Source organism: Calidris pugnax, unplaced genomic scaffold, assembly GCF_001431845.1.
Source record: "Calidris pugnax isolate Ruff unplaced genomic scaffold, ASM143184v1 scaffold41, whole genome shotgun sequence".
In the NCBI taxonomy this organism is placed as follows: domain Eukaryota; kingdom Metazoa; phylum Chordata; class Aves; order Charadriiformes; family Scolopacidae; genus Calidris; species Calidris pugnax.
Window position 1 is genome coordinate 9,777,476 of NW_015094509.1, and position 12,223 is coordinate 9,789,698.

At 38.9% G+C, this 12,223-nt stretch overlaps 1 protein-coding gene across 8 annotated transcripts in view; it reads left to right on the forward strand.

Annotated features, from left to right (window-relative positions):
- Positions 1-816: 816 nt before the first annotated feature.
- VPS13B (vacuolar protein sorting 13 homolog B (yeast)) overlaps positions 817-12,223 on the forward strand; it is a 461,850-nt gene continuing 450,443 nt past the window's right edge. For all 8 annotated transcript variants that reach the window (XM_014965404.1, XM_014965406.1, XM_014965405.1 and 5 more), the window contains exons 1-2: positions 817-963; positions 4,949-5,092. In XM_014965404.1, the coding sequence (XP_014820890.1) occupies positions 817-963; positions 4,949-5,092 (291 nt within the window). The remainder of the gene's footprint in view (positions 964-4,948; positions 5,093-12,223) is intronic.

Genomic DNA, 12,223 nt, shown 5'->3' on the forward strand with positions numbered 1-12,223 from the left:
CTGCCTGCGCGGGGCTCCCGCGGCCGGCCCGCCCGGGGGCGCGGAGCCTCCGAAGGCGGTCGGAAGGGCAGGTAAAAGGGAGCCTGAGAGGACATAGGGCTGGGAGCTGTGAGGGGTGTCCCGAGGCTATGGGCGGGGGGTTCCCGGCTTGGTGAGGGTGCCCGGGGGAGGCTGCCCGGGGGAGGCTGCGGCGGTGATGGGGGCGGGAAAAGGTCCCCTCGGGGAGGGTGGGGGTACTGGGAAGGGTCGGGGGTAGGAGGGTGGTGGTGGCCAGCGTGAATGTAACCTCAGCTTGGGTGGTGAGGGATGTTGGTTTACTTAAGGGTGGGAGGGACCTGGCGGTTTTGCCGGGTGCAGGGTGCTGGGGGTGTCAGGTGCGTGAGGGGTGTCTCAGGGGATGGTTTACTGTGGGCTTTTATCACTTAAAGCTTCCACGTTTCTGTCATGTCAATTTCATGTGAAAGCAGAGTAGACTGCTTGATCCCCTCCGTCTTTGTTTTTATGATTTGTTTGGGTCGCCTTTTCTTTGCATAGTGTGCAAGCCAATTATTAGTTTATACACACACACACATATATATATATATATATAAAAGATGGAAATTTGTAAATGCAAATAGGTGTGCTTTCATCTCAGTGTATATTTCATCCCTATGTTTAGGTATATCTGTCTCTACATACAGACATGTATGTTTAGAAAGCAAAACTTGAAATATACAATGTGACTGTTGCTGTATTGAAAACCAGGCTGACAGGTTTATAAATAATATCTCATTGTCTTGTCTTTTTTTTTTTTTTTTTTTTTCCGAATCTTCCAGAATGCTGGAGTCCTACGTAACTCCTATTTTGATGAGTTATGTGAATCGCTACATAAAGAACTTGAAGCCTTCAGATCTACAGCTGTCACTCTGGGGAGGGGATGTTGTGCTTAGTAAACTTGAATTGAAGTTGGATGTACTTGAACAGGTATGTTTTGTTTACAATGGTTACGGTTTGTATATTTCATCTAAACGAAATTGACTAAATGGTCAGTTGACTGACCATGGACCATTCAGTCAGTTGAGTGAAATTGACTGACTGGTCAGTGCAGAGAATTCATTTACTACTCACTGCTTTTTTTTTTTTTCTTACGCAAGTCCTTTCCCCGCCCCCCCTCAATTTAGTTATTCTTGCATTATTTCTATGCCATTTATTTAGTAACGAATGGCAATTCTTTGCGCATTCTATAAGTTATGGGGTGTGAGGAGAAAGGCTTTTTTGTGGACATGTTTCTTCTTTCAGTAACAACTGTTTTACAGCATGAACACTAACTAATTTTATTTTCCAGGCATATTTACTAATTGCATGTACTAGCTCATTCAAAATATCACAAAGTAAAGTAGGATCTCTTCTTAATTGTGCATAGTAAATACAGATTTGTGCTCTCTATATTGATTTATTATTCCATCTTTTATCATTCCAGTTGTATCTAAACTTAAAAGTAATTGAGGGACTTATCTGATCAACTGGCTTGTGTGGATTAGATCAGGAGGCTCTGTAAAACTTAGCCTTAAAAAGACAAGCTTTACCAACATAAAACAATTGATACAGAGTTTGGAACCTGCTGTCAATATGAGCTACTAGTCTTAGCGACGGGGCTGTTTCCTTCTATGCTTATCTGAGTTGGCAACTTAAGGAGCTGAGTGTGTGAGCCAGATAAAGCTGTTTGCTGTTGTGTGTGGTGTGGTGAGTCTTAGCTGGAGTCTTGTGTCCGAGTGAAGGAGCCAAGAGAAATGCAGCAAAAGATAATGGGAGATTTGGACAGTATGGCCATTGAAAGAAGAATGAAATAGACAGGGGATGTGGTTTTAATTTTGAGTCCCCCAGGGGTCAGTACTGGGTCCAGTCCTCTCCAATATATTCATGAATGACCTGGATGAGCGGATGGAACGTACCTTCAGCAAGTTTGCTGACGATACAAAACTGGGAGGGGTTGTTGACACGATGGAGGGCTGTGCTGCCATACAGTGAGACCTGGACAGGCTGGAGAGCTGGGCAGAGAGGAACTGGATGAACTTCAATAAAGGCAAGTGTAGGGTGCTGCACCTGGGGAGAAATAACCCCCTGCACCAGGACAGGTTGTGGGCTGGCTTGCTGGAGAGCACCTCTGAGGAGAAAGATCTAGGAGTCCTGGTGGACAATAGGATGACCATGAGCCAGCAATGTGCTCTTCTGGCCAAGAAGGCCAATGGCATCCTGGGGTTCATCAGGAAGAGTGTGACCAGCAGGTCAAGAGAGGTTATCCTGCCCCTCTACTCTGCCCTGGTGAGGCCCCATATGGAGCACTGTGTCCAGTTCTGGGCTCCCCAGTTCAAGAGGGACAGGCGACTGCTGGAGAGGGTGCAGCAGAGGGCTACAAAGATGATTAGGGGCCTGGAGCATCTCCTCTTGAAGAGGCTGCCCAGGGAGGTGGTGGAGTCTTTGTCTCTGAAGACATTCAAAACCCGCTTGGAGATGTTCCTGTGCGACCTGCTTTGGCAGGGGGGTTGGACTAGATGACTCTAGAGGTCCCTTCCAACCCCATGTGATTCTGTGAAATGAAGGCATGAAAATATCCTTACTGTAAGTGTCTGTGATTATGATCATCTAGTCCGCAGTCATGATGTCGGTCACTTATTTATGAGTCAAGTCCGGGAGCTTGTTTTCAGCCATATCATAATTTTTTTAAGGATTTATGTGATGTAAATGTAAAATCTAAAGTGTAAAGTCTAATCAGTCATAAGTACAAAAGATACATTAAGAATTTCATGCAGTACTTAATGAAACGGGAAAGATTGCACAGGAAAGGAGGAGGAATAAAAATGATCTTTGTTATGCTGTGTTATGAACAAGTTACTAAATCTGGTTTTGTATTGTCTACTGAAATAGCACCACAAAGATTTCTCTGCATTGCTTTAAGTAAACTTGCATTTGCAATTAGGATGATATCAGACAATATTTGTATCTAAATTCCCTTAAAGAACAGTGTTGTGTAAATAGACTGTGCGTTTGGTTGTATAACCTCATTTTGAAAGAATTCCTACTTATGTTTCTTTCAATATCTTACAGTTAACCAGACAAAAATGAGAATATGTTAAATCCATCCAGCAAACAGCGTAAAACCATTTTGGAACATCTTTTGAAGTGAACTCATAAATTTGTGAACACAAGTCAGGATCTAAATAGACATCGGGGTATTGGTGACATAAAAATTATGTATCTGCAAGTCTGGAAACAGAATTTATTTCTATTACTGTTAGTAGTTTGCTGTCTCAATTCATGAAAGCATTGTCTCTTAAGTTGTACTGTATTTTTAGATTGCTTATTTTTTGATCATTTATTTCTGCATCCTGCAACCCTTCCCAAGCTGTGGGACATAAGGTAGCAACATCTGTAGCTAAACTGTCCAGTAGTTGCTTTTCAGTGGCTTAAATGAAACTGTCTGGACTAAAATTTTATTTGTGTTGATTGTAAGCCTAAGGCTGGATTTTTAGAAGCGAGGCTTTTAACTGAACTCCTTCAGTGTATTAGTGAATGAGATGAAGAAAAAACACTTTGTGAAAACAGCATTGGAATGGGCTGCCCAGGGAGGGGGGGGAGTCACCATCCCTGGAGGTATTTAAGAAACGTGTAGACATGGTTCTTCAGGGCATGCTCTAGTGCCCAAGATTACTGGTTTGTGGTGGGGTGCTGTGTGGGTGGGTGATGGTTTTTTGGTTGGAGGTTGTTGTGTGTTTAGGTGGTGGGAGCTGGTGTTGTTTGTTTGGTGGTGGTTTTTTTTTTTTTTTTTGTTTTTTTTTTTGTTTTTTTTTTTTTTTTTTTTTTGTGGTTGGACTCGATGATCTCTGAGGTCCCTTCCAACCACTACAATTCTGTGATTCTGTGATTCTGTGAAATTAACAGTTTTTTTCAAACTGGTTTTATGAGAAGATCTCTAACACTCATCTTTCAGAATGGGCACTTGTAATTAGATGTGACTTTGTGTAAGCGTGGCCGAGGTAGCAGTCAAGAGTTTCCCTGATGTGAGACAGGTGTGGCTTTTTTAAGCTTTGTTAATGAAAGCTCATTAAACCCCAAAAAACAATTCACAAACAGAAAGCTGTATTTTGCAAAAAAAAAAAAAAAAAAAAAAATTACAACTATAATTTTGTGTAGTTGTCTTCTGAAGATTTTGTCAGCAGTGAACATGCTAATCTACTCTTAGCTCTTGAATGAACTTTTTCATAGTACCAGTAGAAAGGTTGAGGAGGCATCAGGTGGAGAATGGAGCTTAATATTGCTTCTTAGCAGCTGTTGTTGCTGTGATGGTGCTAGGTATTTGTGTGTAAGAACAGTTGACTTCTCTTTTGGGTGAGTAGTCAGAGGCTATCTCAGGATGCTAACCCACCACAGTTATGGTAGTGGTTATTTTAACTCTAAGCTTATGACACGGTAACTACTTAGAAAAATCAAAATTTTTAGTGGACTTTCAAAACATATCACTTAAGATTTGATTACAGTTTTAAGATGTTAGGCAAATAATAACATCAACTAACTTCATGGAAATATTCTATGGGTAGGCTTTGTCATATATGTCAAGTACTAAACGCAAAATCCACTTATCCTCAAATTTTATTTGTGTAGAACTTGTATATAGCAGGGATAGGTCTAGAGTCAAGCAGTGCAGGAAAACAGACTTTCTGGATCCACTTCTATGTGTTTGTCTGGAATTCCCTAGCAACTTGCCTGTTTGACCTCAGAGTTTATGGACCAATTGTAGTGCAAGTGATTCTAAAGCCAGTTGCCAAGCCCCATCGCACACTGCTGATTTGAGGAGACAGAACAAATTTTGACTTTTGTTTTGTGCCAGTGCTGCGCTATTTGAAGTTACAAATGTGTCTTGAATTTTGATATCTTTCAGTAGTTAATTCACCACTCTTTTTGTTGCTGTTAGGAGCTGAAACTACCATTTACTTTTTTAAGTGGGCATATTCATGAACTTCGGATTCATGTGCCATGGACAAAATTGGGATCAGAACCAGTTGTCATCACTATCAATACAATGGAATGCATCTTGAAATTAAAGGATGGAGCTCAGGTAAGAAATGTGATGAATGCTGTTCTAACATTAAGAGGTTGATGAGAATAATAGCTTATATAGGTCACTTTCTTTAAAGCCATATGAAGCATAAGGCATGTGAAGTTGTGGTTCCCTGTTATTTTCTGAGAGGGTAATATTGTTATTCCTATCATGGCTAGTATTTTCCTGTATGCTTATCTTTAATTCTTTATTAGCTCTAGCTATGTTCTTGCAGATGTAAAAGCGTGTTAATAGTGCCTCTGCCAGAATTTTCCTATGACTAGACAAGAAATGGATCTCAAGAGCAATGTGGCATCCTGCGTGTTCCCAGTTCTGCCTCCCAAGAAGCAGTGCTGGTTGCTTGAGATAGCTCTGAGCTGTACGTTGGGTATTTTTCAGAAGATATGCTGTTACTGTTAAAGGTGTGCTTTAAAGCTCCTGGATTGTAATTCTGTTTTCCCTTTAGATGTTGGAGTACTTGCTTGAATGTGCTTGGAAGTCTTCTTAGATATAAGGATCTCAAAGCGCTTTTTGTTTAGTTGCTGCAGTAATTTGTCCACTACGTGATTTCACAGGCTCAGGAAAGAATTCATTCTGATGCAATAAAGCTGAAATATGTTGTGGTTCAATTTTGTTATGTGTCTAATTCATATAACAAAAAGTACTTGCATACCTTAGTATTTAACTTGTTTTTTTAGTCAGTGTCGCTCTTTAGCTGTAGAGAGGTTTTTGTGGTGGTTTTTTTTTGTTTTGTTTGGTTTTTGGGTTTTTTTAAAGCCTTGGTCATGTTTCAGTTTCAACATAGTCGTCTAGTTGTATTAAGGATCATGCAAAAGAAAATTCCAATTTATGCAAAGCTCTCAAGTGCTTCATAGGGTGCTTGATGAGCTGTTGACACTTGACATCAAAAAATCAGATACAAGCCAGCAGGAACACTGGAAAAGACTTTTCCCATTACATTTGATATTTCTTGTAATATTCTTTTACAATTCCAGAGCTAAAAGGCTTTTGTTGGTGGAGTAGAAATTCCTACTCCTAGGTATGCCACCCACAAAGTATATGCTTGTGTTGTGTAGTTACACTTAATCGATGTGCGTATACACACGTGTGCACACCAACAACCCAATGCTAAGTACTTTTCTGATGTTAAGGTAAGATTTCGAGGCCAGATGTTCCAAGAGAAATGTGTATTAGAAGCAGCAAATTGCAACTAATTATAGAAGTTGCAGAAGAAGTTTTGTAGCTCATGACTTTGTGCAACCCAGAACTAATATTTGATATTGGACCATGCAGATGGCTACTGCCAGAATGATCAGATTTCCTGCTTGCATGGTATTTGAAACTTAAATTTTGTGGTGCATACAGCAAAAGGTCAAGTGTCATGAATGTAAAGTACTCTCAAAACAAGTATTTGTTACAGATGTTTAAAATTCAGGGGCAAGAAAGGATTTTTGAAAATTGCAACTGACATTTGAACAAATTATTCAGTGGTATGTACACTCAGGAGGGTAAAATTTGGGTCTGTGCCATAGAAGGATTACCTTTGACTAACAAGAATGTAAATGAAAACACTCTTATGCTGTTTTCTAAGGATATGATGTAAAAAGTTGACAGTTTGAATTTTATTTTTTAAATTACTATTTGAAGGTGTTTCAGAAAAAGAAAATGTTTTGACAAGTTCTTGTTTTCAAACTTCCAGTGTGGCAATTGACTAAAACCAATTGTCATAAAAATCTTTGTAATCAGTGAATAAAAAACCTGAATGCAATAGAATATTTCTCTGGAAAATGATAGTAAAATGACCTTGCAATGAATGTAACTCCAACTGGAACTGTTCTGCCAAGGACCTCATGTGAGCAAAGAGCATAATTAGCAAGAAAGCTTAGTTTAGTTCTCTACAATTTATTGGCTTAATCCTGCATTTTTTTTTTTCTTCAGGTGAAACCTCTAAGCACATGCATAATTTCACCTGAGCAAAAGTAAAGTTTCTGACCTCAATTTAGTTAGATGTGTATTCTTTGGAAAAGGGTTATTTTAAATAATGTTTATTTTGAAGATGTAAGGGGATTAAAATACAAGGCATCGTTTTAAGCTGTTGTCCAATGGACCCTACAGGTCTTGGTGAGCTAAAAACCTCTCTCCCTTTATGTTTTTGAAGAGTGTCAGCCCCCTGGGAATGTTTTTGTACATCTGTGCTTTACTGTGATGCTGTGTCATTGTTAATTCAGTTTCGGTGTTAGTTTGGCTTTATTTTTGTTGTTTATGCTATTGCAGCACCTCCTCATTGGATGTAAAACTTTGGAGTAGACAGTAATGGCTCAACTTCTAGTTTTAGGCTAATATTATTTTCTCAGCAAAAATGTTGTGTAAGTGGTAAGTTCACTCAGTGATATACAAAATCCACAGTGTAGAATGAGTGGTATTTTTAGTGAATTTTGAAGGTTGTTGCTTCCCCTCCTTCCTCTCCCACTCTTTGTGCTTTTATTTTTTCTTGCTTCCTTTCCTTGTTTACAGGTGATACTACTACTTCTGAAACAAGAATGTTAAATAAATATGGCTATTTTATAAGAAAATGAAGTTTAAGTGCATCAGGAGCAGAACTTTGCAGTGATTAAAATGGTGTCCTATTGAACACGCTTTATACGTGCTCTTTTGGTTATGAATTTAGTTGTTGCCACTAATTGAAGTACAAATTGAATGTGAGGCGTTTTGGTTTGCTTTGTCAGCTTAATGAAACTGTACCTGTGTTTTTCTGCTCCTGAACGTAATCCTCTGCAGCACTGAGTTTTTAATTATGACCATTTATAAGGTTATCAAATTAATGAAATATATTGGTAAGTACTATTTGAAATTCTTGAAAGTGTTCTTAAACATTTATATGTGGTTTTCAAGTTTCTGTTTGTTAAGTTATGGTAATTGACTCCCATGAGACTGTTCTTCATGAATGTTACGTATTATTTTAGAGGGTGGTTAAATCTCCAGTGTTATATTCTTCTCATTAATTATCTCTACATGATAAATCTCAGGACTTTTATCTAGAATTGAAATCTTCTTGCTAAACCTCTCTTGATGCTGTTTTTTCTCCTGGAGATTTTTCTCAGTTTTTGCACTGTTGGGCCCTTCTTAACTCTTTCCTTTTCTATTCTTTTTTTTTTTTTTTTTTTTTTTTAATAAAAGCTATTTGAAATTCTTTGCTCATTTTTCTTCGCCCCTCTATGCTACAATACCTTTGTGCCCAAACCAAAGGCTTTAAATTCAGGCTTTACACATTGGGAACGGAAAGCATGTTTCTGTTTTTCCTTCGTCTTCCTGACATTAAAACTAACTGCAAGATTAGTCGACTTAATGTTCAACCTTGAATTCTGTGGTTTTTAGTCTTGGAACTGATGCAAATGAGGAGATTCAAGGAGAAATGTATTATCTGTATTACTGCTTCATTTTTGAGTCCTTGCCTTTAATCAGCACACAAGTGCCTCAGGAATATGCTGATGTATATAAATATGAAAGCTCTCCCTGCTCCAAGGATAAGCGATTATGGAATCGGGGAAGACTGTTAGATACAAGCACTTACAGGGAAACCCAGTAGCTGTTTGGATGAGCATACAGACAATTAAGCACTGTTCCTTTTATGAGGCATTACAAAGAAGCTTTTGAAGGAATAGAGTAACTTTGTGGAAACAGTGGAGAACAGCCCACGAGCATGACTGTCAGAATAGCAGACCCGTTCTTATCTGACAATCAGTAGAGACTGTCATCAAAGAATGCTGAAAGCAGAAATTGATATTGACTGGGAAATGATCAAGATGGTAGATAGGGTGTGCAGACAGGTTATGAAGGACTTTGAAAGTGAAGACAGAAGGCTTGTGTTTGAGGGTATAAAGTTTTTGCTTAGGTGGTAAAGCTAGCTCCAGGTCTGAAGCACTGCTTTACTGTTTTTCTCCTCGTCACCTGGGTTATAGTAGTTCAAATGAATGTGACTGTGCTGTTTTTTCTGAGTGTATATGTACACTGCTCAGTGGTGGCAAAAATATAGTTAGACTTCAAATCAGAGGATTAACTAACAGTCTTTAGTGGCCCAGCTTTGTGCTTTTCATTTTTTCGTGTAGAAGTTCAAGGTCTTTATTTTTGAAATATTTTAATTTGCTACTCATTTTCATAGTGGAATCTTTAGTTCAGTAAATCAGATACTGAGTTCTAACACTTGTGTGCAAAGTTTAAGATTAATTTTATATCAAGAGCTGCACTACAGGAGGCAAACTGTCATCAGCTAGCGTTGAATCATAATCTCAGGTTAATCACAAATACGGAGTTCATCATTAAGCAGCCAGTTCATGCTGCTTTTGCTTGTTTTACTAGCTTTAATACAACAAAGGGGATTTTATTTGTGAGTGTGCATACAAATAAGTATATATAAGCAATAAGAACAATTTCTGTATTAATTTTAATTAAAACAAAATCGTTCTTGTAAATTGGACTTTAAGTAGTTTAATCTTTTCCAAAGGTCCAAGAAGGTTTGGGAGAACCTTTGGTTGGGTTTTATGCCATTTCTTGTCAAGATCTCCAGTCTGAAGAATTCTTATGTTCTCTGTGAATTGTTGGGTGTGAAAAGAAGTAGTTTAGGTAGGAGATGCTCTTTCAGGGTTGTTATCTTTGAGGGACAAATGCAATGTCCCACAAATCTCTTTCAAAAGCATTTAGTAAACTTTTTCAATCGAGGAAGCACTGAAGGCAGGCTGGAACAGCTGCTAGAAAAGGCCTTGCAGCATTTGGTTGCACTTGTCTGTCTATTTCCAGTGTTTTCAAATGAGTGGTTGAAGAGGAGATAATGAACATCTTTGCTTAAAGCTGGATTAATATTCATATGTTCTGGCTGGGCAAGCAGGAGTGACAATGTAACTTACCCATTTTCTTTCTACTAAGCACTTTCATATGAAAAGTCTTTAAAAGCAAGGCATCTAGTATTTTAGATTGAACAAATTCACAAAGGCAATTTCTTCTTTAGCAAGCAGAATTACTGCAGAGATGCAGGCGGGCACATTTCTTACTACTGTAGCTGTAGAAGTCCTGCCGCTGCCATTGTGTTGCCTCAACCCGAATAGTTTATTTACCGAAGTGGCTGTTACCATGTTAGTGATTTTTGGACAGTTCACATGTGAATTTCAGCCCTTTTTCCAGGGCTGAGTGATGGTGATTTCAAATGTCTGAAATGGATTACTATGAGTGGTTCCCCTGGATTCCTTCTGTGCTTGTGCCTGATCCCTAGTCCGATGCTGGTGTGCTGCCTACAGCTAAAGATAGAGGGGCAATCCTGGCCTAATCCTAGTGCTCAGTCTGGTGAGTGAGCCTTGCTTTTTGGTGTTTCTGCTGAAGAACAAGACTTTGGATAGTAAGCAGTTTTGCTTTCTGCTCCATGCAATACAAGGTGACATCTTTACCAGCAGTGCTGTGCCCAGCTCTTGAAAATGCTCATAGGGACAAGGCATGATGAACTGTCCCAGTATCTTCAGAATATATGTGACTCCGTTAGAAGGATCTGACTAGGAGGACACTTTTCTGAGCCGCCAAACAGTGCATGACTGAGCAAGATGGGAAATGTATGAGTGCCCACTGCAAACAAGCTTTCTGGTTTTTGTAACATTTTCAAACATTGTAACAAACGTTTGTTTGTTTTATTGTGACAATACACATATACATGAAAGTTGTAAACAAGGTGTGTTTACCTTTCTGCCTGTTTGTCTTCTAAACACTTTCGCCAACTGGCTGAAAATTAAATACTTATTAGAAAGATTTAAAACTTGATAGTTTCATTCCTTGAAATATTTAGTCCTGCAAATGTCAACATAATATGTGTTTAAAAAGGGAAGCAGAGCATGCCTGACACAGCGTATTTAATGTCGTAGCAGATTCAGGAAAAGAAAAGCTGCCAAAAATGTAGTTGGGGCTGTATTCTTGTTAAGGAGCTCAGATTTTGAGCAAAGCTCGTTTGAAGAGGGATGTTGTCAAAACAGTTAATGTTTGGACTTGATCTTTGTTGTGATCTGGCCTGGACTGGCCACTAAATGAACTGAATGAAAATTCCTGTTGTCTTGTTCCTTCTGTCCCCTGAGCTACCTCCTAGACTTCAGTTTGCAAAAAAATGATTGAAAGGCAGTCTTCGTCATGCAGTGCTGGTAGCTGTAAAGCTAATTTGACATTGATGTATTATCTTACAGCTGCTGTATTTGTGGGGGATCGCTGTTTAAAAACAAATTTCTTCTGGAGGTAATAATGCTTGTCAACGGTCGGGGTTTTGTTGAGACTCAAGACCTCAGGTTCCCTAGTTGCCTTGTCATGATTTGTGGCACTTTGTGTCTTTTAGTATATTCTTGCAGTCAGTTTGTCTTAAACATATGGGCTAGGCTTCTTGTGATCTATTCTAAGTTGCTTTTTGCTTTCCTAAAATTTAAGTATTTAGAATTAAAGATTACTTGTTATTTATGATTATTTGGCATATTGGCTTGGTCTGGCTCATTGTCTTTTTAAGATGTCTGTTGTGTGTTGGAAAACATGGCCTTGCCAAAGAGGAAATAATACTTTTTAAGTTTTAAACAATCCATTGCCCTCCATAAAAAAAAAACCCCAAACAGTTTAATTGTCCTTTAAGTTCCAGGACGACAGAAATATATTCACTTATGTATAAATATAGGTCATAATGTTTTAATTCTTTATATATAAGTTCACATGAGCTTCATTTTAACTCCCAAATCAACGTTCTAGGTTTGGAGGCTGAGCTCTTTTTCAAATACTTGTGTGGTGCTGGCTCTGTACCTCGCTTAATGTATGAACTTATTATAGCCTGTTAAACAACCCTGCAGCTGCAGAGCCTGCAACTCCAGTTTCCTCCCTTCATCAGGTGAAGTCTGAGTTAACTGCATTGTTGCAGGATATGGATGTTTCCGAGAGACCTCTCCTGGACTCCTCTCTGACTTGCTGTAGAGTCCCAACTATATTTACAAAAGTAGGCACTTGACAATTTATATCAGATTTATGGTGGTGTTAGCTTAGTGCAAGGAACGTGTTTGGAGCATGCCTTCTGAAGTTCACTGGTCCTATGCAGAACATCAGTTGGAGATCTGTCTTTTGTGAGTAGCAAGAGGAAGGGATGATGCA